The sequence below is a fragment of the Lithobates pipiens genome, unplaced genomic scaffold, assembly GCF_037356315.1.
Source record: "Lithobates pipiens isolate NorthernLeopardFrog02 unplaced genomic scaffold, aLitPip1_a1.2 Scaffold_18, whole genome shotgun sequence".
In the NCBI taxonomy this organism is placed as follows: Eukaryota; Metazoa; Chordata; class Amphibia; order Anura; family Ranidae; genus Lithobates; species Lithobates pipiens.
In genome coordinates, this window is record NW_027507758.1 from 338,156,231 (window position 1) to 338,183,970 (window position 27,740).

The window sequence follows — 27,740 nt, forward strand, 5'->3', positions numbered from 1 at the left end:
TATTTTAAGAATTAAAGAGATGACATCACCAATATTGCAGTTGATTTTTCTCCTAAATGGTGAGTTCTATAAATTAGCTACTAAATGTTTATTGTTTTAGAGTGAGTGACAAAGTGCTAAATAACCAAGTCTCTTGGAAGATATGCCTGTGGTTTTTTGGGAAGAAAATCACATATGCTCTCCAACAGCAATACAGTATTTAGCAGACCACATTTACTTTGTTTTGGTGAGATTGTCTAGGCACTTCTAGTTTTCTAAATTACATATATTGTGTGCTGTGTGAATTTTATATATGGTGTCACAGTGGCTTATAAAATTCCAATGAAAATTCCGCTTGCATGAGTATATATTTAGAGGAGCATTTTATAAGTAACACAAATCTGACATAATCCCCTAGGATTTCTTTCAAAATAACACATTAGAGGCCTACAATATCAGCTCTACAATATGAATTCTGTATTATATAAATCTTAAAAAGGGCAGGGGCTGTATTTACTCAAGCACAATAAAGAAAATGGCTTTTTTATTTTAGCCTTGGTGCCAAGTATTTTTTGTTTAAAACTAAAGATATAATATGATGCTAACTCTGCCATGTATTGTATGTTATCATAAACTGTAATTTATAGTCTTTGAGAATGTCTGTCACAAATCTAAATGCTGCTTGAGAAAATGCTGTAAGTTGTAGTAGGCCATCAAATAATTGATTTTAGAGGAATAGTGAATTTTTCTTTTTTTAAACAAAAACAAAAAACAAAAACTTTTGGCTCCTATATCCTAGAATGTATTTAAAGCATTACCACAAATGTTCTTAAAGTAATTCTATACCACGTAGATTAATATATCGAGCATAGCATAAATAAGCAAGTGTATTGATTAACTGACAAATTGTATTGCAGTGTTAAAGGTTAACTCCACTTTCTTGGGAAAAAAATAGTAAATAAAATAATAATAATATAGCATATACAATTACTGTACTGCCATATTGTAACTGGATGTTATTTTTAAATTACTTTTCCTTTGCTCTGCTCTGTAATTTTATGTAAAATTAAATAGATCTTGGCAACCTGGAGGCATTCTGTGCACCAATGTCAAATATCATTTCCTGGTTGTATGATTGGCTCACTGATTTTCTGAGAAACCTGTAGAAAGAAACAATTCAGATTTTATGTCCTGCAACAAAAAAATAATTTTTTAGTGAGATACTTACAAAGGGTTAATCACTTCTAAAGGGATGCTGACCCTGCAATTTAAATCCTTGGAATGTACAAAGATCACCCAGAGGGATCTGTTTTACTTTTTGTACCTGCCAAGTAGGTAATGTGGTAGTAATTGTACTATATAATAATTTATTTTGCACATAATGTAACCAACTAAAAAGTTTACATTAGTTAGTTATGTCGCAAAGGAGTTGATTTACTAAAACTGGAGAGTGTAAAACCTGGTACAGCAGTAAATGGGAGCCAATCAGCTCCTAACTTCAGCTTGTCCAATTAAGCTTTGACAAAAAAAAACCTGAAGCCGATTGGTTTCTATGCAGAGCTGCACTAGATTTTGCACTCGCCAGTTTTAGTAAATCAACCCCAAAGAACCCTGGGAAGTTGTCTCCCTACAGTTTCCTTTAAGATGTTTTTTTTCTATGATTAACAAAAATCCCAAGTATTTGAGCTGAGAAAATTATATAGGATTTGAGATTATAACAAGCACATTAAAAATGGAATAAAAAGACTGGCATCTGGAAATGACAATAAAATCTACTTCATCCCCACAGCTAATAAATCGATTTGTAAACAATAGTGAAAACAAAACAGGTTTTCACTAAGACAGTTAATCCAATAATTGTTCAGTGTGCTGGAAGTAATTATGATTTGCATGTAACAAATAGCAGAAAAGGTCAGGCATCTTTTTGGCAAAAACAATATGTAAATGAGATTTTAATACATCTGCAATTGACTATATATTTATTGAAATCAGGCACATCAAAATCAATTAATGGCAAAATGACATTTACTAGAAATGGTGGACAGCAGAGCATATTTCTGTGTGCTCCTCCAATCCCCCCTTGTCCTCCTTCAGTCCCCCTCTGTGTGCTCCTCCGATCCCCCCCTGTCCTCCTTCAGTCTCCTTCTGTGTGCTCCTCCAATCTCCCCTTCCGGTCTTGTCATGAATGCAACACCCCCATTGTGATGAATGCAGCACCCCATTGACATGAATGCAGCACCCCCATTGTGATGAATGCAGACTCACCATTGCCATCAGTGCAGCCTGATTTATGCCCAACTGCAGCCTTGAAGAAGACAGGGAGGGACAGGACGAGAGCCAACAGACATACAGTAGAAACTTCTGTTTTCTCGGCAGCATCTTTAATAGAAAGGCCCACCTCCTATGATGGACAGAACAGTCGTTCAATGGCAGCGCAGGAGACGGGACTTCCTTTTACACAGGCTGCTGTGTAAACAGGAAATTCTATGTACTGCACTCACCCTGCCCCTCCTTGTCCCCTCCAAGGCAACCAGAAAATATATCTTTTGTGTCCCTCGGCAGTCGGGGATTCGTTGGGGGCCACAAAAGATATACATGTCAAAATTAGCAGGTGGGCCGTCCGAAACTAGAACGCAGGCCACGATTGGCCCGGAGCTAGACTTTGGACATGCCTGCAGTAGAGGGATGAGGATGACTCAGCTTGATACATTTTGCAGGCTACTTGCCTGCTTCTTCAAGAAGCATAGGGGCAAATACCATCAGCTATGTGGTAAATAAAAGCTCTAATCCTCTGTACAGGAACACAAGCTGTCAGGGGCATATCAATGAGTTAATTCAATAGGTCCAAGGCTAGAAGTAGTTAAAGGTCACCAGATGAGCTCTTGCAATCATAAATTCCAATACTTCTTTGCCAAAATCAAATGCAACTTAGGTGATGAAATAGCACTTATAAATACTCACTTAAAATGAAAATGTCACTTATGCAAATACGTCCAAGGACAATAATGTTCCAGTAACATATGGACATGCTATAAATCATCAATATTCTCAAAAATGACACCATATGCGTATATAAGCCTAACTCGGGTTAAGGATAGTCAATAAACAAAACATTCAGTATCTTGCCTCAAAAGGAACTTCTCCAAACCAGGGGGAATAGAATACCGTCAGGGCGCCAATAAAAGGGGAATTCCAATCAATGACCAAAAGTTCTCAAGTATCTTTTTACAGATTTGCTAAACCACATTTATACTGTATTTCTGTACTTAAACAGTAAAACCGTGTTGTAATGACAGACGAGTATTGTATAGAATCGCCATGACTTAATTCAATACTGAATTAGAAGCTTACAGTTACAAGAGGTCACTTTCCACCTTGACTGTCATTAAAGCTCATTTTTAGTAACTAATATATTTTTGGATACTTTGAACGTTAATGACTTAGACAAGGTTTGCAGTTTGCACTTATGTTTCAGGGCATCCTGGTTGATGATTGAGCATGCAGTATATAAAACTGTATGCCATGTATGTTATATATGCAATGAATTTACATATTTATGTAGCACTAATGCTGTTGCATTAATTGTGCGTCTAACATTTCTGAAAATGCTCAAGTTTCCACAGCATCTAGAAAAAAGTGTGAATGTAGTATTTTATGTACAATAGCAGCATGTTTATTTTGTTTCACACATAAAAGAGGCTTCAGTTCAGTGTATTTGTAGTTCAAATTATCTAAGCTGAGGTATGTTAAGACTGACTTTTAACAAATACCTGGCAGATAAAGATTAAATAGCATGTACTGACCATGTACTTGTGATATTATCATTTATAGGTTCATCTTGTGGTATCTACAAATTATGTGAGAATTTATGTTGACTGTCAAGAAGTAGCTGAGAAACCAATCAAAGAACCTGGCAATATTACAACAGATGGATATGAAGTGCTTGGAAAACTTACAAAGGGGGACAAAAAATCTGCTCCGGTAACCTTTTTTAATTTCTTGAGCTGGAAAGTAATTTATTTGACAAATCACTTTTGATAGAACCAGTTCTACTTTATCTTCTGAAATCTGCCCAGACTGGCCATCTGGCAACTTTAGCAATGATCAGGGCTGTTTTGATTGAGCTTTACTTCAGGCTGCAAAATGTAGATTAGCATAATACAAAAAGTCAGCATAGCCAAATAAATATAACACATAGGACAACAGTCAGCGCTAGCTTAAAAACATTACTGACTTAGAGGAATATTGGAAGGTGCTTTTTATACACCAATGCTGTTTTTTTCCCACTGATTAGCACAAAAAATTTATTTCTGCGTATATGTGTAGGCCCTGGTTTTGTTCCATTGCAATTTACTGTTTTTACCACTTCATCCTAAAATAGGTGGATCTGGTGCTGAAGTTGTCTAATTCATTCATTTGTAAAGTGTTTTTTCCACTTTCATTGTACAATGGCAAGTTAAATGTATACTAATTTTGAGGCTGTTGTTACATGCCAATTATTGAGGACTTTGTTTCTGCTGTGGGTGTTTTTGCAAAGAGGCAACGAGGGCAGCTAACTCTAACTAGGCAGAAAGGCTGTTCTCTAAGTAGGAGAAGAGTAGCCTTTTGCAGTCTTATGTCCTGGCTGAAAGCATGACAAAAACTGTGCACACAAGTTGCCAACGCTCTGTCTTCTGGTGTGGCTTAGGCATTTACCCTTTTTGAATAAACAAATTGCCTGCCATTACTCCAGCTCCACCAAAGGTTCAGTATCAGAGAAAGATTTATTTTGTTTTAGTTTTGAATAACGTAAGTAAAGGGTTAGAACAACTGTCATTTTTTTTATCGCTGACCCCAGCATAACAATTGAGAGACATGCCAAACAAGTAGAACTTAAATTAATTTACAAGATGACATCATACTTTCTAATTGCCTACAGATGTTCATGTGTCATCTGTTCAAATGTGGATGCAAAGCAAATGTCCTGAAATGTCTGATCAAAAAATACACAAATGACATGACAAATAAACAAGCTTTCTGTCTTGTTTCCAGTTCCTGCTCCAGATGTTTGACATTGTGTGTACTGTAACCTGGACAAGTAGAGATAGATGCTGTGATATCCCTGCAATGGTAAGTATTCAACAGATAAAGCATAATGTAAGATTCAAGTAATTACAGCTGTATTTTTCATTGTATACTTGCTTCTGAAAAAACTTAAAACATTTTTAGCCACTTGACCTCCAGAAGATTTACTTCCCTTCCTGGTCAGGCCTTTTTTTGTGATACAGCACTGTGTTAATTTAGCTGACAATTGCTGTGACACTGTATCCAAATAAAAGGTATGTCATTTTTTTCCCCCACAAATAATGCTTTTTTTTGGTGGTATTTAATCACCACTGCGGTTTTTATTTTTTGCACTATAAACAAAAAAAGGCTAACAATTTTAAGAAAAAAATATATTTTTTACTTTCTGCTATAAAACATATCCAATAACCGATTTTAAAACTTCATAAATTTAGGCCAATATGTATTTTGCTACATGTTTTTGGTAAAAAAAGATCTCAATAAACGTCTGTTGATTGGCTTAGGCCGCGTACACAAGCGGGGACTGTTCGCTCAACTTTGTCCGCTGAACAGTGTTTCGGCGGACAGTCCGCTCGTGTGTGGGCTTTCAGCGGACAGTTTAAGCGGACAGTCTGCTGAACAAAGTTTTTCGGAAATTCCGAAAAACTGTCCGCTGAAACTTTGTTTCAGCGAACAGTCCCCTCGTGTGTAGGCTTGTTCGTCAAACTAAGTTCCGCGCATGCTCAGAAAGGATTTACACGCCGAAGTTTGCATTGCAGTGTATAGGACGTCGTTTTCTAGTCCCGTCGTACGTGCCGTTCATGTCATCGCGCACGGTTTCAGCGGACTGTTCGTTCGTCGTGTGTGGGCAAGTCCGTCCATGCTAATTTTGAGCGGACTGTCCGCTGAAACTGTTTGACGGACAAAGTTGGGCGAACAGTCCCCGCGTGTGTACGCGGCCTTAGACAAACATTATAGCGTCTACAAACTATGGGATATATTTATGGAATTTTTTATTTATTTTTTTATACTAGCAATGGCTTCAATCAGCAACTTATAGTGGGACTGCAATATTGCGGTAGAAAATTGAACACTGACACTTTTGACACTTTGTAGGAACCAGTGACACTAATACGTGATCAGTGCTAAAAATATGCTACTGTACTAATGACACTGGCTGGGAAGGGGTTAAACATCTAATGCGATCAAAGAGTTAAATGTGTGCCTAGCCAGTGTTTTTGTGTACTGTGTGTGCTGCTTTGCAGGAACACATAATCCATCGCTTTCCCCTGTTAGGACTGAGATTTGCCTTGTTTACATAGGTAAATATCAGTTCTGTGTGTGTTACCGACAATCGGCGGGTGCCAGAGGACATTGAGTGCCTGGCACCTACAGATTGGCTTCTTCTGTGAATATTCATAGCAAAAGCGGTCCACCGGCAGAGCACATGCACTCCCTGCAGGTGGAAGTACAGAATCACATATATATATATATATACGGTAACTCACAAAAGTGAGTACACCCCTCACATTTTTGTAAATTTTATTTTCCTGTGACAACACTGAAGAAATTACACTTTGCTACAACATAAAGTAGTGAGTCTACAGCTTGTATAACAGTGTAAATGGGCTGTCCCCTCAAAAAAAAACTCAACACACAGCCATTCATGTCTAAACCACTGGCAACAAAAGTGAGTACACCCCTAAGTGAAAATGTCCACATTGGACCTAATTAGCCATTTTCCCTCCCAGTGTCATGTGACTCGTTAATGTTACAAGGTCTCAGGTGTGAATAGGGAGCAGGTGTGTTAAATTTGGTGTTATCACTATCACTACTGGTCACTGGAAGTTCAACATAGCACCTCATGGCAAAGAACTCTCTGAGGATCTGAAAAAAAGAATTGTTGTTCTACATAAAGATGACCTAGGCTATAAGAAGATTGCCAAGACCCTGAAACTGAGCTGCAGCACAGTGGCCAAGACCACACAGTGGTTTAACAGGACAGATTCCACTCAGAACAGGCCTTGCCATGGTCAACCAAAGAAGTTGAGTGCACATGCTCAGCGTCATATCCAGAGGTTGTCTTTGGGAAATAGATGTTTGAGTGCTGCCAGCATTGCTGCAGAGGCTGAAGGGGTGGGGGGTCAGCCTGTCAGTGTTCAGACCATATGCCGCACACTGCATCAAATTGGTCTGCATGGCTGTCGCCCCAGAAGGAAGCATCTTCTAAAGATGATGCACAAGAAAGCCTGCAAACAGTTTGCTGAAGACAAGCAGACTAAGGACATGGATTAATGGAACCATGTCCTGTGGTGATGAGACCAAGATAAACTTATTTGGTTCAGATGGTGTCAAGCGTGTGTGGCGGCAACCAGGTGGGGAGTACAAAGACAAGTGTTTCTTGCCTACGGTCAATCATGGTGGTGAGATTGTCATATTCTGGGGCTGCATGAGTGCTGGGGAGCTACAGTTCATTGAGGGAACCATGAAGGCCAACATGTACTGTGATATACTGAAGAAGAGCATAATCCCCTCCCTTCTGAGACTGGGCTGCAGGGCAGTATTCCAACATGATAATAACCCCAAACCCACCTTCAAGATGACCACTGCCTTGATAAAGAAGCTGAGGGTAAAGGTGATGGACTGGCCAAGCATGTCTCCAGATCTAAACCCTATTGAGCATCTGTGGGACATCCTCAAATGGAAGGTGGAGGAGCACAAGGTCTTTAACATCCACCAGCTCCGTGATGTCGTCATGGACTCCAGTGGCAACCTGTGAAGCGCTGGTGAATTCCATGCCCAAGAGGGTTAAGGCAGTGCTGGAAAATAATGGTGGCCACAAAAAATATTGACACTTTGGGCCCAATTTGAACATTTTCACTTAGGGGTGTACTCAATTTTGATGCCAGCGGTTTAGACATTAATGGCTGTGTGTTGAGTTATTTTGAGGGGACAGCAAATTGACACTATACAAGCTGTACACTCACTACTTTACATTGTAGGAAAGTGTCATTTCTTCAGTGTTGTCACACGAAAAGATAGAATAAAATATTTACAAAAATGTGAAGGGTGTACTCACTTTTGGGAGGTACTGTACATGACTCTGCATAGGAGAGGTGCCCTGTAGCAGTAAAACTGCTATGGAACATACTGCAAGTGGTTAAATAAATAAATTTTGCCATATCTTGTTTCTTCTACCAGCTGTTTAATATTGCTAACCCAAAGTTTTGGGTTTTCTCCAAAAAAGTGTTATGCCCTGTACACACAGTCGGACTTTCCGACGGAAAATGTCAGACTGTGTTGTCAGAAATTCCAATCATGTGTGGGCTCCATCGGACTTTTCCCGCCTGAATTTCTGACACACAAAGTTTGAGATCTGGATCTAAAATTTTCCGACAACAAAATCCGATTGTTTAAATTCTGATCGTGTGTAGACAATTCTGATGCACAAAGTGCCATGTATGCTCAGAATAAATTACAAGACTAAAGCTATTGGCTACTGGCCTCTTTATAGTCCCGACATACGTGTTCTATGTCACCTCGTTCTGAACGATCGGAACTTTGTGCGACCGTGTGTATGCAAGACAAGTGTTGGCCAAAATCCGTTGGGAAAAAAAGGATGGATTTTGTCATCGGAATGTCCGTGTGTACAGTGCATTAGAGGGGAAATCTTCCAGTGTGGATACTAGCTCAGGTGATCTGGGGGTCCCAAAGGTATTCCCTTAATTTGAAGGGATTTCCTCTTACTTCCTATTTGGCGATGGAGCAGGAATGAAGGTAAATTTTCACAATAGAACACAAATAGAAAAAAAAATAAAAAATCTGATAGAGGTTAGAACCCTCCTTTTCTCTATCCAAAATGAAATAATTATTAAATTCCACTTTAACAACTATAGACAGACTAAACTTTTTTTCTGCTAAATAACCATATGTATGCTGTCATAATTATATGTGTCTCTAACATGTTGCATGTGGATAGTAAATAATGTAAGACTACTCTTTAGTTGTTCAGCCTGGTTTATTACCAATGATCATATTCTTACCCTTTTTTTTTACTTTTACCCACAGGTAAGCTTATAATAAGGCTTACCTGTAGGTAAAATGAATATCTCCTAAACCTGTACGGTTTTGGAGATACTTACTTTGCATGCAGCCGCTGACGTCAGCGGCGCATGCGCTGTGAAGGCCCGGCCAAAGGTCCGGAAGACACTGACAGACCTTGCCGGGAAGAAGACTCCCGCGTGCATGTGCAGGATTGACGTTATCACGTCTTCAGCTACTCACAGCGTCACGATACAAGAAACGCAGAGGGAACATTTCAGCTCCCTCGCTGTGGACCGGGATCAGATGTCAAGGCCTTGTTCTAAGGTGAGTATTTCATACTAGCTCATTATGCCTTTGCCTTGCAGGTTTTTATGTTGTAAAAAAAAAAAATCTGTGCGGGTATAAAACCGCTTTAACAAATCAAACCCATAGACTTGTGCCTTCAATTTATTTTACTAATCATAACATCTGTAAAAGACTTTTAAAGCGATTAGGATATATCCAGTGATTTTGGTGAGACTGTTGAGTTGCTGGATTGTGTAATACGCCTCATAAATCACTGCAGAGTTTCGCAAGGCAAGAGTATCACATAGTGACATTTCAAAAAACACGATTTGTTGCCAACTCATCAAACCTTTCTGGTAAAGATATTAAAGCCACATATTCTAATAAATCATTTGCTGATGTTTACCATGTTTTTATCATCTTACTGATTACACAAGTACTTTCCTACTTAGCACAGGAAAATATCAAAAGTGGTAGCCAGTCTGAATGTAATTAATTAAAACCCTTGCCCGGCACAAAATCCTTTCAGATATCATATGTCTCTCGAAAGCTGTGAAGATATACAAAGAGGCAATGCAAAAGCAAATACATTGTTGGCAGTTTGCATATAATAGAATAATATACTTTGGGGAAGTGCCTTGCTTGAAACCATATGTGGCATTCCCTTTGTCATTTGTTACTCAAGTTTCAGCCAAATGTAAACAATGTTGGCGTATTTGGTCAGCACAGATTGTCATCTCCACTTCTTCATCATGACCTAAAGAATTTCTTAAAATGAAGGTGCATAATTTACATAAATAATTTTTAATGATGGACACTTCTACTGAGAGCCTCATGGGTTTCTCTTGTTTGGCTGTATCTTATGGCAGTTACTTGGGTATGTTGAAACTGCAGCAATTTGAATAGAAATTTCTGCAGTTTCTTGATGTCAAGATTTGTACAGCTTTCTAATTTTCCTTGGTGAAGATACAATCCATATGTAAATCTATGCTATACATTCAGGGTACCTAAACATCCTTGCATTCCAAAAAAGTACTTTCATTCAAGTTATCTTAAGAGGTTAAACCATGGAAGGCTGGTTTTAGGTAAAAACCGAAAACTAGAAGGGGGGGATAGAGAGCACCACTGTCTAAATAGAAAACAAAGTGATGACAGAAAAAGACAGGAGTCAGCACATTTTTTTTTATTCTGTCTTTTTTTTTTGTCTGAATATAGATCTATGTTTGTCCCAAACATGTTTGAAGCCATTTACTGTTGACTGTCTCAGTACCTCTGCTGGAAGTTTATTCCAAGCATCAGTTCAGTAAAATAATACTTTTTAAAATTAGTTTTAAACATTCCTCCAGTTAGTTTGAGGTCCTGTCCCGTGTTCTTGATTTTGTTTTCATATTGAAAAAACTGCCCTCCTGAACCTTATTCATACCCTTGATGTGTTTAACTGTTTGAATCATATCTCCCCTTTCTCGTCTTTCCTCCAGACTGTAAATATTAATAAATACATAATACATGTAGTAGTGATAGGAAAAACAATAATAAATGGGATGCTAAGTATTGCACTCACATATACTTGGATAAAACACAGTGTATCAATACCTTCAGTGGATATCAACAGACGGAGCTTTTTAAGAATGCCTCGATGGATATAAAAATGATAAGAAAGAGGAAAAAGGGGAAATGCACTACTCTCAGTGCAGTAATAAAAAAGGCAAGGTATACAAAATTAAGAGATGCACTCACATGAAGATTGTATAACACAGGCAATACTCAAGGTGAGCAACAGGCAGTGTCTCTTGATGGTAATTAATAGAGATATATAGAGGGTGGGTACTAGGGGACTGTTCCTATTGAATGGTCTCATCAGTAGATGTAAAAATATGATAGCAAAAAACACAAACCAAAAGGAGTAGACTGTTTTAAGTATTGTATTATTTATTAAATAAAATTATAAATGATAAAAATACACTCACATATAGTAAGTAAAGCAACAAGCAATATGTCAATAACTTCCAGTAGGTGGCATTATATCACGCGTCCCAATTGATAGTCTGTCCTGGATGGTCATGGGTGGACAAGTATGCAAAGAAACACTATGGTCTCTCATAGGATTAAACCAGGAAGAACACTGGTGTCTATGTTTAGAGCTCCAATTGCCCCTTACTCTTTTACCACTCAGGGTTATATACTAGTCCTACTCCTTTTGCTCTAGCTTTCAAGAATATTCCCTTGTGGGGCCATATTTGATAATGTTTTTCACAGCATTGTTTTAGGCTATCTATCACCTATTATTGTTCTGATGCCACAACTAAGTATATCATTAAAAACAGGAAGATATGTTAGATCCTAGATCTTATTCTTCACAGTTATGAAAGAACGCATAAAACAATAACAAGTACCTTTTCATTGATTGAGCTATATAAACAAAGGTCACTCAATGATCTACATTTGGCCTGGATCATACTCATCGTGGTTTTAAGAACTTTCAGAAGCTTTCCGCCATGTATCACAAACTCCTAATTAACTCTTAATGGAAGCATACAAATTATTGTGATAATTGTTAGCCCCTGTACACACGGTCGGAGATTTCCACAACCAAATCCGTCGGATTTTGTCCGTCAGATTTAGTCTGACGGATTGTGTCCAAAACTGTTGCATACACACGGTCGGACTAAGTTGTCGAAAAATCCGATCTTTCAGAACATGATGACGTAATTTCGTTATGATGGGACTAGATTCAGGCTAGTAGCCAATAGCTTTGATGTAGGAATTTGATCTGAGCATGCGTGGCACTTGGTCCGATCAAAATTCTCTACACATGATCGGATTACGTCCGACCGGCCCAGTTGGTCGGGAAATATTTCCAACATGTTGGAAAATTGGGTCGGACGGAGATTCGGACGGAATCAGTCCGATGCATACCACACACAGTCGGATTATCTGACGACACGGTCCGATAAGACGCATTCCGACGGATTTTCTGACTGTGTGTACGCGGCATTAGAATGACCTTGCAGAAAAAAAGATTGAAAACATTGTAATCCTCTGACATTTCTCAGAAAGGTATTCATTATACAACACAATTCAATATGTATTCAGGATGTAATATTAATGCTGTTTATTTTATTTGTTTTATTTTAGAGAGATGAAGCTAAATGTCCAGCATTGCCACATGCTTGTACTTGTGCACAAGACAGTGTTGGAGCTCCAGGACCACCAGGCCCATCTGTAAGTACCGGTACATTTTCTTTTTTTTATCATTTGTTGGCTAATAAAATCCATCTTTGCTGTGTTTTTAATTGCCAAATTTTAGATGAAATGGCTGACTCTTTTCTGGTTTCATTTTGAAATGAAGTGGTCTCCATAATGGGGACACTTTTATTGTTTATGATTTACCTACAGTGTAGGCAGTCTCTCTAGCAAAGTGGTGTTAATCCAAATGTGCATGGTGACTGAGTAAGATTGGCATTAGTAATGAAATACAAATGTGCTTATGTGAAGAATTTTTGGTGGATCTGTGCCAAATATGTTAAAGTGGAAGGAAAGCTACATTCTGTAAACCACAGACATCTCTAGACATTTTGTGAGAAGTTAAATGATTCTTGCATAATCTCCCTTGAAATCTGCTAAATACAATTCATATTCTCTTTAAACGCAGGGTATTCCTGGTAGCAAAGGTCCCAGAGGTGATAGGGGTACAGACGGACCTACGGTAGGTTTTCTTTATTGTCTTTAGAATTTTCTTTCTAAATGTACAATCATCCTTTTACAGTAAAATGTGTAGCTACACTATTGATTTACCATGTATTCAATAAGTAATCTTTAGAAAATGGAACTTTAATTATTTAACAGGTCTTTATCCAGCCTTCTGTGTCAGTATGTTACTCTCTTTGGGCTGCATTAGGGTAACTTATGCAAAGGAATGGTGGAATTTTTACCTGAGGCAATCGAGCTCAGTACATGGTTAAATGTCAAACATGAACCCCTGCATCTGTATTTGATCATTTCAGCAATCATGCCTTCCAACAATATCAATGCTTTGAGCAGAATACAAAGGAGGGTTTACCTTTGTCCATAGTAAAATGTCTTACTTTCTTTTTTTTCCCTTACCTTTATTGGTAAATGTCCATCTTTTAGATTTAGTATGTGCAAGTGTAGAGATACTAGATGACTAATAGCAAGGAAAAGGTATTTATCCCTCTTTCACTCAAACTGTATGACTTGTCAGGCTTGAAGTAATGCTGGATTTTTCTTGTCACTGGAGATCTAGCTTATGTGTTGGCTGCCAACAGTAGTATTAATAGTTAATAAAGGCATGTGGGCATCTAGAAATCCTTTATTAATTAAGTAAATGCACATTTAACAGAATAGGACTTTTAGTGCTGAAGGAATTATGGAATTACATAAGCATTTTTTTCAATTCCCAAATATATGTAAACACAATTTATATATGATGCTTGCAACATTTAGAATCATCTGTAGGATATTGTGGCTTGCTCGCGGTGACCTCAAATAAAATGGTGGCAGATTTGCCAGTCTGATGGCTGCTTATAATAGGTCTGTGACTCATTTAAACTCTGCCAGTTGAATTGTTTGAGCATATTAAATGCATGCTCCCAGGGGTTCCATTGGTAAGTGTACCAGTCTGTTAAAAAAAAAAAAATAAAAAAAAAAAAAGATGGTGTCGGGAAGACAAGATATGATTATATCTTCTATGTGACTGGTGAGCTCCTTGGAGCACAGACTCCAGAATAATTGGGATACCAAATATATTTATTGGTAAGAGTGAAGATATAACAAAATTACTGGTTAGCAGGTAAACACAGCAAATACAATGCCAATTAATACTAAACAAATAGGGCAGACATTTACATAATAAAACTCTGTACAAAGCTGTATACAACTATTTACAAAGAAGGCTAGAACAGGGCAGGACAGAGAGGTAATATCATGGAAGGATTGTACCAGAAGCTTACATGACAAGATAGGATTAGAAAATAGCAAGGTAGGATGCAAGAAAGGGAAACCTGGGCCCCAGGTCAGGGTTATTTCGACTGTGTTCACATACTTGTTTAATCAAACTCAATTTACTGTAGGTATACATTTTTAAATGTGATCACATAACCTCTGTTCAACTGCATAGGGGGCTTAGAGAGCTGGTAATGGAAACTGCAGGGGGTTGTGTTAGCAAGAAGTAGAGAATACTTTTGTTACCTGCTCAATAACACAGCTTGCAAATTGAAAGAAATCATGAGGTGCTGGCTGCTTACCATTGACTACTTCTTGTCCTGCCTCAGTCTGTAGTTTGCTAAGGAAGTTTTGGTTCCATCTTTCCCCAACATGAAACAGTGAAGTTTCAATAGAGGAAGGCAAAGGTCTTTAGAATATCTATATTCCAGATGGTGGTGGCCTTACCAACCATTTTCCTTATTCCCATTCAGTAGCCAGAGTGCTTTAGGATTGCTGAAATACATTTAAATGTTTTGAACTTTGAACTTTGAACTTTGAACTTGAAGGAAGGGGAAAGTGATGTTACATCACAGCAGAGATCGCTCTGCCACTTGACATGCTATTAAGCTGCTGTACCTGCATTTCCTCAGGGACACTTAGATTACCAATTTCCATAGTAACAAAAATTAAAGAATGGACCATGGCCACCCTCTGAGAAGGCTGCCCCTCCTTTCCCCAGTCAGGTTTGCCAGTGTTACACAGGGAGGGAAGGTGATTAAAAAAATTAAAACTAAAAGGTATTTACTTAGCATTTTCCAATTTCTACTTGTCCAACTAATCCTTCTGTTTTCCTCAGTTGTTGTACTCCCTCTAATAGATGGTGCACATGGTCCCTTACTGTTCTGGTTGTATAGTATACCCCTGGGAAAATGGTTTAATACTAGTATACTGTATGCTTTTAAAACTTAGGAGTATATTTCTGCAATGATGCCTTTGTCCTCTCTAATTAATAATTCTGCAAAATATTACTCTTCTCTCTTGATCAACCACTGCTGTTAATGCAAACTTTTAAACTTTTAACTGTTTTTATTAAATCCTTCTGCTACTGTATCTTAATGTTATCTTACAATTAGCAATGCAGTTATCACTTCACTAGAACACACTTACTATAATGCTAAGTCACTCTTGACTGTGCCCATCACCCTTCATACCATACTTAAAAAAAAAAAAAAAAAAATATTCCACATTAAGAAAAATATATTTCTGACATCCATCCTTATCTTACTAATACAATTTTCAAAATATCAGTACATTCAGTATTCATTTCCCAACTTAACTGTATTAAGTTGCTTTTCATTATAATGGCAACACTGCAGATGGTTATGGATGCAGCTACTATACTAACACCTGTACCTCTTTTCAGTCTTTGCACTGGCTCCCTTGCTTCAAGGAAAAGACTGAAATGTATAACCCCTAAATGTAATGAATGAAATGCCTTTACTAGTGCTCCACTTGATCCTGCACTCTTTGTATGTGTATATCTTAAAGCACACTTTCAAATTGCCAAATAATTTAAGAGTATGTGACCTGCAATCCTCTATTCTTATCATCTCCTGCTCAAGACTTCTCTTGTGCCTCGTCTATACTTTGGCATGTTGTTTTTTATTTCTTCAGTGTGCTTTAACAGTATTTGCTTAAAGTGCTATCTGAAAACACACCTTTTTTTGGAGGGCTATAATAGTTCATAGTCGTTTATTCAAATGTTCACTTTGCATTCTTCTCTATTTTCCCACTGCCCCACTGCCCCACACTCTCCTCTATTTCAGCATTTTTTTTATTGCTTACACCTTCTCACATGGTAATATACTGGTTATATTGTACTTATGTGTCTATGGTTCACTTACTTATACTAGAGGATCCATTAAAGATATCTGTACCTGAAGGCTCACTTAAAGACTTGTGTGCAGATTTATGAAATCTGCATTTGTGTCTATTCTTCGCTAAAGAGCACATATTACCTTGAATTATACACAAAGAGGGGTATTTAATATAACTGGGGCAGACAGAGCAGCTGTGCATGGTAACCAAGCAGCTTTTATCTTTCACCTTTAAAGTTATACTGATCATACTAAGGCTAGAAGCTGATTAGTTGCCATGCACAGCTGCTCCAGATTCTGTCTGCTCCACTTTTAATAAATTCTCCCTAAAATGTTGCAGAATATGATGTAGTATAAATCTAACCTAATACTTATGACAAATACATTCACTTAATATTTTGTTTTGAATATTATTGCTACATTAAGGATTGAATTTATACATGGATATAGAGGTATGTAAAACATTGTTATGAGAGTTAAATGGTTGTTGTGATTGCCTCAATCATGGTTTAGGGGGAAAACTGATATTAGTTTAACAAAAAATAATCTTATTTCCTTTCTTTCTTTCTATCCATTCTCCATAATAAAAGGGCCCACCAGGACAGCGAGGTGAACCTGGCCTACCTGGCCCACAAGGCCCACCTGGTCCTCAAGGGCCACCTGGACTTTCTATTCCTGGAGAGCCGGTAAGTTCAGTATCACTTGGTAAATGTACTCTGTTTAGTGAAAAATATAGATTGGTAGAAAGTTAAAATCTACATCATTCATATTATTTCTAAAAAAATTATGAAATACTGTCACATGAAATTAGTATGTAGTCCATGCATACCAGACATTGAAAAAAATACTTTGTACTCATTGATCAGTTGTATGATTATGTGTTTTATCAGTATATATTCTAAAAGGGCCAGTTTAAATAACTTACCTCAAATCCATTATTTGCTTCACTCCTTTGTGTCTTTTTTTAGGGCCGCCAAGGACAAAAAGGGGATGGAGGTGATCCAGGGTTACCAGGAAGGATGGTATGTTGTACAATTGTACACACACACAAGATATAAAATGCAGAAAGCATACTTTCAGCCTGCACATTCTTGGCCATAAGATGCTGAATGTTAATGATACATAATTTACAATTTTCTTTTACCTTTTTTTAATTAACTTATTAATTTAGGGGTCTCCTGGAGTAACTGGACCACCTGGACCTATGGGACCACCAGGATCAAGGGTAAGTGTCCTAAATTTATAAAAATGACTAGCTAATTATGTTGTATAGTATAATAGAACTTCAAGCATAGGTTTATTATTAAATGCTATAAAACTATAACATACGTTGTCCTTAAGTATCTGGTTAAAGAATCAAAATTAATTGAATATGTAAAACATTCAGGCATTTTTTTATGCACAAACCAGTATTTTACATATGGTATTTATGTTCAGTGTTTATATTTGTCTTAATCTTTTTTTAAAACTCAGCAATTGGTACAGCTGAGGTCATCTTTGATTACAGTATAATGTGACTGCAGAATCACCAATGTTGCAAAGCCCTCATTCATGTTCTTAAAAAGTTTCCAAGGTTAGATGACCTGGGAAGACCCTGGAGTCTGGTAGTACATCTAAAAAAGTAATAACTTTGGAATTTCTTTGAAATCCGCAACCCTAAAACTATAGAGACAGACCAAAATCAAATAATATTTGACAATTTCAAAGGAATTTACACAACTGCAGATTTGTTTTAATTTTAACTAAGTTGTTGCAGGCCATTGCTTTGCTGTCATTCAGTGATCTTTGAGTCGATTCATTAGAGCTGGAGAAAAGAAACCAAACTGGAGCTGTTACCAGTTCTCCAGTTTTGATACATTACCTTCTTAATGTTGTGTTAGTGTTTGTTTCTGCTGACAAGAAAATTAAATATTTTAAGCAGTTAAGGCAGCTAATCATACAACAGTAATGGTGAGAGAAATTCTTACAGCTGAACTCCAACCAAACAGCTACATATGCAGGCTTAATACTCACTAATAATGAATAATTAATACTCAATAAAAGTGAACTGCACTATCTGACAAAGGATTTGTAATTTGTTTAGCAACTTTTTTGATTCATGCACCTCTACAAGATAACACAGCCAGGAGGACAAAACAAGGAATACAGCAGTTAAGGATAGACAACTGTGCTCAATCTGCACTCTCCTCATATTAGCATGTTCCCTGTTAGCACGTATACATGCAGCCAAGCTATATTAGCTCAGAGTGTTGCCCTTCCTTCTCCTATTTTGAGAACTGCTGTGCCAGAGATGATTTTAGGCTTGTTTAAAGTGGTTGCAAACACTCCTGCATCACTTTTACCTATGGGTAAACCTAGAATAAGGCTTACTTATAGGTAGTGGAAATCTCTACCTAAATGTGCACAGTTTAGGAGTTACTTACCTTGTAGTGCACCAGTGATGTCATCTGCGCATTAGCTGTGAAGAAATGGACCTCCGTGCCGTTTCTTCACTCGTACGTGCCGACCATGACTGATGGCTCCTGCGCATGGAAGTGACATCACATAGTCACAGATCCAGAGTCCATGGCTCTGGAAGGAAGAGGGCAGAAGATGGATGCTTCCACCAGCGGGGACAACACAGGCTTCGATTACAGGTAAGTGCCACATAATAGTCTAGTATGCGATGCATACTAGCCCATTATGCTTTTACTTTGCAGGGAACGACAGAGGAAGTAAAACCATCAGGGTTTACTTCCTCTTTAAACAAAAGTACTTATTCCAGCTGTGTGTAAAAGAACATTTATATTTGAAAAAAAATTCACAACTATATTACATGTTATTTATATCTCTATAGTGTTCAGCATTAATCAAACCATGGAACTATTACCCAAGGAGTACATAATTCTTAAGTGGAAGTCTGGTCAAAAGTAAGGGGTTAAAGGGTTTGTAAACCCTCATGGTTTTTCACATTAATGCATTCTATGCATCTTTTCTGCTGCAGCTGCCCCCCCATAACATGTTTGATATTAAAAAAAACAAAAACAAAGCTTTATAATCACTTTAAATCTGCTCCCACCCCATTCTAAGCCTTATGTTAACTACCCTGTAAAATAAATATGTTTATACTTGCTTAATCTAAGGGTGCTCCAGTCAAGTCATATAATCAGCTCCTAGCTCAGACTTCAAGGAAAAGGAGGCACAGTGGACAATGGATGCTCCATAATAAGTCTATGGGCAATGTCACCGCCCAGGCTTTGCAGTCATTGTCGCTGCTCTATTCTCTCCCCTGGATCCAGCCACTGGGGAGATTTCATGACCAGATTGGAGCACCCTTAGATTAGGTAAGTATACATGTCTTTCTTTTACAGGGTAGTTAACATAAGGCTTAAAATGAGGGTGGGAGCAGGTTTAAGATTAGTGAGGTTTTGACCGGAGTTCCACTTTAACTGAAAGTGGTACCTGTAAGGCTATTTACAGCAAGAGGAACATACATTTTAATGGTATTTGTGTGGGCATTTCTTTTTGCATGATTAAACAGAACTCATTTGTTTGCATTTATTCCATTGATCCATCATGATTTCTATTATGGTAGCTGCCAGCACCCATCTGGAATTACAGCTTTCTCTGCCTACAGTAAATCCCAGACACATATAAATTTACAGGAAATCTGAGGTCTTGAGCTTGCCATGCATGGGTTAGCTTTATTTGTTCAAGCAGCTGGTTACATAGTTACACATAGTTAGTCTGGTTGAAAAATGAAAAAAAAAGTCCATCTAGCTCAACCAACAAGTAAACAAGAAAAAACTGATCTGATTCCCCCTTTCACAGTGGCGGAATCTTCCCCACTGTGTCTTTGTGTTCTGATGTAAGACTCCCCAGCTGTCAGAATACACAGATCAGTACTGCAGTTTATAGCCTGCAGATCTGATTGAGTGGCTTTTTTTCAACTAGCTGGTTGAACAGAAGTCAGTCTACCCATCGACTTCTCTTCAACTTTCTCATTGGAAAAAAAGCATCTCTACCGAATGACTTCTGTTCGAACACAGTGGCCATACTTGGATCAAAATTTGGCTGGGCCCTGCTGAACCAAATGAATTTCGAGCCAAGTATGGCCAGCTTTAGAGAGAGCTGAAAATGTATGTTTATGCCACTGGACATTAGATTGACAGATGAATGGAATGGGAACACACAAATGAACAATATAAACCAGTTCGCACCTCAATCCCGCCACTGAAAACAATTGACTGTGGTTTCCTAAAGTACTTAAAAATGTAATGGTGTGGACAACTCAAATCAATGGATTCCCTTGACACTAAAGATCTAATATTGAGTATTACTTAGAGTCTTAAAGTGGTTCTTAATCCTTAAGATCTTTTACCTTAATGAATTCTATGCATTAAGAAGAAAAAACTTCTGTGCTGCAGGTTCCTCCCAGCACCCCCCCCCACTTATATTTACCTGAGACGGTTCCTGATCCAGTGATGTGCACAAGAGCACTGGCTCTCGCTGCTGTCCTCCTCCTCACTGAGCAGTTGGCTCCTTGTTACTGTCAATCAAATGCTGTGACGAGGGAGCAGGGGCAGGGCTGAGCCGACTGGTCTGTGTCAATGGACGCTGACAGGGCAGCTTGGGAGGCTTTCTATGGGGTCACTCGATGAAGAGAAGGATCGGGCTGCTCCATGCAAAAGCATTGTACAGAGCAAATAAGTATAACACATTTATTATTTTAATTTAAAAAAAAAACTAAAGCTTTAATACTAAAACACATTGAGGGGAATCCAACAAAGCTGCTGTGCCACTTTTCTGGTGTTCATCTCTATTGTTAATATGTTGCACCGAATTCATGAAGCATTCACAACACTTTTGGTTTTGACAGTGACTCCTGTGCTAGATTCGGGTAGTTCTAAAATGCTCTAATTTTACAATGCATTGTAAGCATTAAAAAAGTGTCACCTCGTGCACCAAATTTGAATACAAGTTCTAGACAGGTACATGAAGATTTAGAGCGTGTGCAAGATATTTTTGCAAAATCTGTCTGCACCAGTCTTTATATGAATTCCATGGTATATATTTAGTGATTAATGCTTTGCGCAGACTAGGACAATGTAATTATTACATGTAGAGTTAATCCTGTAGATGGATTTATTGTTTCCTTTTCAATTGTTTAGATGATCCACATAGCACAAAGTCAAATCACATAATTTGCAAAGAAAGCAAAGCATAATCATTTGAATCTATATTTTTAGAATTGTTTTCTTCAAGCATCAAAGGTGTCCAGGAGGAAAAATGCGGGATTGTGCTGCTGCCAAACAAAACAAGGCTTATTCAGTTTAGCTGATAAATGTAACATATTTGATTCTATCACATCTGTGTTTCTGCCTTCCTGGACAGTGTGAAACCTAATGAATTATTAACTATGTTTCAAATTAATGAATAAGATTGATTTTCCTTGAAAAAGCAACCCTAATCAGGCTTGCACCATGTAAAGAATCTTGGGCTTGGCTTAAAAAAGTGGGTGTGGTTTGATGGTGGAACCAGAAAATTTAAAATGTTACTTTTGTGATCAGTCAAAAACAAATAATCACATTTTTTACTTCCATGTTGCATGGCAAAACAACAGGCCACCAGAATGCAATTACTTGCTGCAAGATATTGATGCACATTAGCAGAAAGTGCAACATAGAGTATTGCTTGAACAACATTTTATAAAAATATTATATGTACAGTATTGTATATGTATTGAAATACACATTTCTGTGAACTGTTTTTTATTATCAGAATGCTTCTGTAATCAGAGTACAGTCTCTTGTCACATGATTCTCTGCTGCAATCGTTTTCTGTATCAGAGAACTACAAATTGTATTGCTTAGAAACAGGGAACACCAAATTTAGTGTATTCTGAGAAGTTATGATGTCATTATCCATTAGGATTGAGTGAGTAGGTCAGTCATGTAAAATATATTGTAAAAAGCTGGCTAAATACCGCAGGTATGTGAAAAAGGCAAGTAGGTGAAAAAAGCTAATTTGCATTTGTGGCTGGTCGCAGTAAATGGGGTTTCTGTTATGAAGGCAGCAGGCTTGTTGGGAGGGCACATTGTGGACACACATATTGAAGAAGTTTTATCTCAAAACAGCTTTTTCTCTATTTCTGAAAATCTTGTGGCATGAGGTGTACTCCAGTTACAACCAAGATGTGCTCATAGTGAAGAATGCCCACCCATTACTTAAGTATCACTATTACAATACCCTAGGATTATGCACTATTTATACTCTACCTCATTAGGGATGAGCCGAACACCCTCTGGTTCGGTTCAGAGCAGAACATGCAAACAGGCAAAAAATTAGTTTGAGCAAGCAAAAACCATTAAAGTCTATGGGACACGAACATGAATAATCAAAAGTGCTAATCTTAAAGGCTAATATGCAAGTTATTGCCATAAAAAGTGTTTGGGGACCTGGGTCCTGCCCCAAAGGACATGTATCAATGCAAAAAAAGTTTTAAAAACGGGCGTTTTTTTGGGAGCAGTGAAACAATAAAAGTGAAATAGTCCTTTAAATTTCATACGTGGGGGGTGTCTATAGTATGCCTGTAAAGGGGCGCATGTTTTCCATGTTTACAATAGTCCGAGAGCAAAATGACATTTCTAAAGGAAAAAAAGTCATTTAAAAGTGCTCGCGGCTATAATGAATTGTCTGTCCCGGCAATACACATAAAAGTCATTGAAAAAAATGGCATGGGATTCTCCCACAGTCCATTACCAGACCCTTTGGGTCTGGTATGAATATTAAGAGGAACCTAGAACCAACATTTTTTTTAAAAATGGCTTGGGGGTCCGCCCAAAATTCAATACCAGGCCCTTCAGGTCTGGTATGGATATTAGGGGGAACCCCATGCCAAAATACAAAAAAATGGCATGGGGTCCCCCTCAAAATCCATGCCAGACCCTCCAGGTTTGGTATGGATTTTAAGGGGAACCCCACGTCAATTTAAAAAAAAAAAATAGCGTTAGGCCCCCAAAAATCCATACCAGACCCTTATCCATGCACGCAACCTGGCAGGCTGCAGGAAAAGAGGGGGGCGAGAGAGAGCCCCCCTCCTGAACTGTACCAGGCATCATGCCCTCTACATGGGGAGGGTGTTGTGGGTTACCGAAAAAGAAAAAAAATGCGACTGACCCACCTCCATGGGAGGCAACCGCCGTATGACGCGTCTTTGCTTTAACAGTTTTTTTTATAACTGAGGGCAGGGCCACACCGTGACATTCCCAGGTGACCCTGCCCCCCTCTGACGTACGGGGAGTTCCCTATGGCTTCCCCATAGTCAGAGGGGGTGTGACCACCTGGTTATGTAAATGTGTGGCTCTGCCCCCTCTGACACCCGGGGAAGCCATTGGAAAGCCCCCATGCGTCAGAGGGGGGCAACTCCCTCAGCAGCCCTCCCAGTACTTACTTGAGCCCGATCACGAACCAGCGATGTGCACAAGAGTGGCTTTTCTCTCGGGTCTCAGCCTCCTCATTGGCTGAGAGACTGAAGTGGGGTAATTAATTTCTGAAGCTGTCAATCACGGTCAGTTAGGAGGAAGCTGGGGCAGGGCCAAGCCCAGTTCTTTGTGTCTTATAGAGCTAGCAAGCAATAATGCCCACATAGCCAGCGGCTTGCTATGGGGCCAATCAGAGAAAAAGAGGAGCGGCTTGCTATGGGGGCAATCGGAGAAAAAGAGGAGCCAGGAACACCGGGGGGCACCCAAGAAGAGGAGGATTAGAGCTGCTCTGTGCAAAACCATTGCACAGGGCAGGTAAGTATAACATGTTTGCTTTTTTAAAAAAATCTACCTTTCATATCACTTTATTTCTAGTAGAAAAATCGATATATTTCATAATATAAGGCAATCCGGCCATGCTCCAATTGATTTGAAACTGTTGATATACCATGACATGCTGTAAGTTGCTACAGTAACTTTTAAACCAGAACACAAGAAAGATGCTTATTACATGTTTAAGATTCATAAACTTTTTTCTGTTTTACATCCAATCCACATCAGTTTTGGTCTCTCACACACCATTTGTTTAGTTAGCAAGTACATTTTAGTAGCATAGCCCAAATAGTGAATCTGGCAAAATAAGCTGGTTTATATATACAGTAAAAGGGAAGCTCAAATGAATATGGTACATACGGCTACATCATATGACATTGATGCCATTTGGAGTTCTGTTTGCTTGTATGTATTTTTTTTCCTAGCTGAAAAAAATATGTACAAGGTTTTTTAAAAACTCATAGTGCATATTATTCTTTCCGATGTTTTGTTGGGAACAGGTCAGAAGGCTACTTTAGATTTCATTGTATCTAAATCTATAACGTTGTATCTTATTAGGGCTTCACTGGCAAAGATGGGGCAGTAGGACCTAGAGGACCTCCAGGACCAATGGTAAGAGATATAAAACATAACATTTTGCTGTCTGGTTCTATATAATCGATCTGTTTAAGAGTTTTTCAGGTAGTATTGTTGCAGCAGAATAAGGAGTAAAAAGAATGTGCGGTATAAGAAATACGATCCTGTAGAAACATTTTCCATCAGTTATTCATGTGGAAATAGCCTGACAATTTAGTTTACAAAGACCTGATAACATTTCCAGTTATAGTGTTCATCAAATGCTTCTTTTCTACTTTACAGGGAACACCAGGACCTCAAGGTGTGCCAGGTCCAAGTGGTCTACCAGGAAAGCGAGGAGATAATGGCCTACCAGTAAGACACTTACCATATTTGCTAACTAAAGTTTATTGTGAATGTTGAGTCGTGGCTAAATTAACAATTTCATAGGCATCAACGGTTTTCCAATAGTAGCTCGTTTGCTGAATAAGTAACATAGCATTAATATGTTACAATTTACAATGCATCTTTTAACAGTTGCCTTAGTAAGTTTTTTTGAAATTTGTGGTAATAGTTTTCCATTTGAACAACCACCAAATCATCTGCCAAAACATATATTTCTTCTGTGAATAAACACTAAAAGCTAGGTCAGCACATTTGCAGGAAATGTTTCTGGGTTTCATTGTTCCTTCACCTCTTTAAGTTATATGCCATTCAGTACAAACAATATCTGGTCAAACACCAAGAAGAGCTTGTTGCTGGTTTGAAGTATTTAGCACATACTAGTACTGGTGATGAATTAAAAATAAGAGCTCACTTTTTGGTTGATGATCATGAGTTCCTTGCATTTCATATTAAGAAAATGTAACTTCATTTTATTTATTTATTTTTTTGTTGTGCTGTGTTTTTTTTTTGTACTTTATTTCTTATTAAAGTAGGTGTGGGAGCAATGTCATAAATGGTCATTGAAAAAAAAACACATGATAACTATATTGCCCTACATCTGTTAATATACTTCCTACAAGCTATAAAATAAGAATGTGCATGTGAGATTGTTTCTTGCTTCTGGTTTGGCCATGAGTTCAAAGCCCTCTACAGTAAACCAATAAAAAGGTACATTAGTATATTTTATTTGGTTTTAAATGTTTAAAGTTGTAAAAGTTGTTAGAGATGTTTGACAGAAAGTTAGACATTGCATAAGAACTTGGTCTTTGCCAGGTGATCTGTCAATGAAGTACAGATTTTGCTAAGCTTCACACCTATGTTTTAGCCCTAGCTTTGACCCACTACTGACAGTTGACAAGCCAACAAATAGCAAAATTATCAAGAAAAAGCATAGTGTGTAGACTGGATTAGGGAAGGAAGTGTGCAGATGGAGTCATGTTACAGACAGAAGGTTGAGACAGACAGCAGATAGGGGACAAAAAGATATCAGAAGAAAGAATTTGCAGGACAAGAACCTAAGGTTGCAGGGGTCAGCAGGCACCTTTTGTTCATTCATTACTACTGTATCAAGCATTTATAAACTGTTTGATGAGATCACAGGCAGCATCCCCGAGATGCTATCTTCATTGAGGTATTCTTTATTAGTTGCTTTGTCTGCAGCCAGAGGAAGATGCAGAAATGTTCCTGACTGTAAGGGTAGAGGAGCATTTTCATTATCGGAACAAAAGAGTAGCGCAAAAATGAAAAACCACCATAATTTTTAAGTGCCAAAGAATGTTACCATAAATAAAATGAATTCCAATATAATCATAGTTCTGTCAAATTTGGAATTTAGAAAGGCAAGGTTAGCATATCTTTAAAATAAATTTTAATCATGCAGCTGTATTGTTTGACACTTCAAATATGCCTTTGATTAATCCAGATTTAGGCATGCTAAGACCTAGGACAAGCCAAAGTAGCTTTGTTTAGACTTTGGTTAGTATTACCAGCATGTACAGTATCTCACAAAAGTAAGTACACCCTTCATATTTTTGTAAATATTTTATTACCGTATATCTTTTCATGTGACAACACTGAAGAAATTACACTTTGCTACAACTTAAAAGTAGTGAGTGTAAAGCTTGTATAACAATGTATATTTGTTGTCCCCTCAAAATAACTCAACACACACCCATTAATGTCTAAATAGTTGGCAACAAAAGTGAATGCATCCCGAAGTGAAAATGTCCACATTGGGTCCAAAGTATCAATATTTTGTGTGACCACCATTATTTTTCACCATTGCCTTAACCCTCTTGGGCATGGAGTTCACCAGAGCTTCACAGGTTTCCACTGGAGTCCTCTTCCACTCCTGCATGACAACATCATGGAGCTGGTGGATGTTGGAGACCTTGCGCTCCTCCACTTTCCATTTGAGGATGCCCCACAGATGCTCAATAGGGTTTAGGTCTGGAGACATGCTTGGCCAGTCCACCACCTTTACCCCAAGCTTCTTTAGCAAGGCAGTGGTCATCTTGGAGATGTGTTTGGGGCCGTTATCATGTTGGAATACTGCCCTCTGGCTCAGTCTCTAAAGGGAGGGGATCATGCTCTGCTTTAGTATGTCACAGTACATGTTGGCATTCATGGTTTCCTCAATAAACTGTAGCTCCCCACTGCCAGCAGCACTCAGACCATGACACCCTCACCAACATGCTTGACTATAAGCAAGACACACTTGTATACTCCTCACCTGGTTGCCACCACACACGCTTGACACCATCTGAACCAAATAAGTTTATCTTGGTCTCATCAGACCACAGGACTTGTTCCCAGTAATCCATGTCCTTAGTCTGCTAGTCTTTAGCAAACTGTTTGCAGGCTTTCTTGTGCATCATCTTTAGAAGAGGCTTCCTTCTTGGAGGATAGCCATGCAGACCAATTTGATGCAGTGTGCAGCATATGGTCTGAGCACTGACAGGCTGACCCCCCACCCCTTCATCCTCTGCAGCAATGCTGGCAGCACTTATACATCTATTTCCTAAAGACAACCTCTGGATATAATGCTGAGCACATGCACTCAACTTCTTTGGCTGACCATGACGAGGCCTGTTCTGAGTGGAACCTGTCCTGTTAAACCACTGTATGGTCATGGCAGCTCAGTTTCAGGGTCTTGGCAATCTTCTTATAGCTTAGGATATCTTTATGTAGATCAACAATTCTTTTTTGCAGATCCTCAGAGAGTTCTTTGCCATGAGGTGCCATGTTGAACTTCCAGTGACCAGTATGAGAG

General features: G+C 38.3%; 1 protein-coding gene across 3 annotated transcripts in view; it reads left to right on the forward strand.

Moving 5' to 3' along the window:
• The window catches only part of COL12A1 (collagen type XII alpha 1 chain), a 246,833-nt gene that overhangs the window by 204,381 nt on the left and 14,712 nt on the right, over positions 1 to 27,740 (forward strand). For all 3 annotated transcript variants that reach the window (XM_077487376.1, XM_077487375.1, XM_077487377.1), the window contains 9 exons: positions 3,811 to 3,960; positions 5,011 to 5,088; positions 12,487 to 12,573; positions 13,004 to 13,057; positions 16,763 to 16,858; positions 17,141 to 17,194; positions 17,344 to 17,397; positions 24,527 to 24,580; positions 24,827 to 24,898. In XM_077487376.1, coding sequence (XP_077343502.1) covers positions 3,811 to 3,960; positions 5,011 to 5,088; positions 12,487 to 12,573; positions 13,004 to 13,057; positions 16,763 to 16,858; positions 17,141 to 17,194; positions 17,344 to 17,397; positions 24,527 to 24,580; positions 24,827 to 24,898 — 699 coding nt within the window. The remainder of the gene's footprint in view (positions 1 to 3,810; positions 3,961 to 5,010; positions 5,089 to 12,486; positions 12,574 to 13,003; positions 13,058 to 16,762; positions 16,859 to 17,140; positions 17,195 to 17,343; positions 17,398 to 24,526; positions 24,581 to 24,826; positions 24,899 to 27,740) is intronic.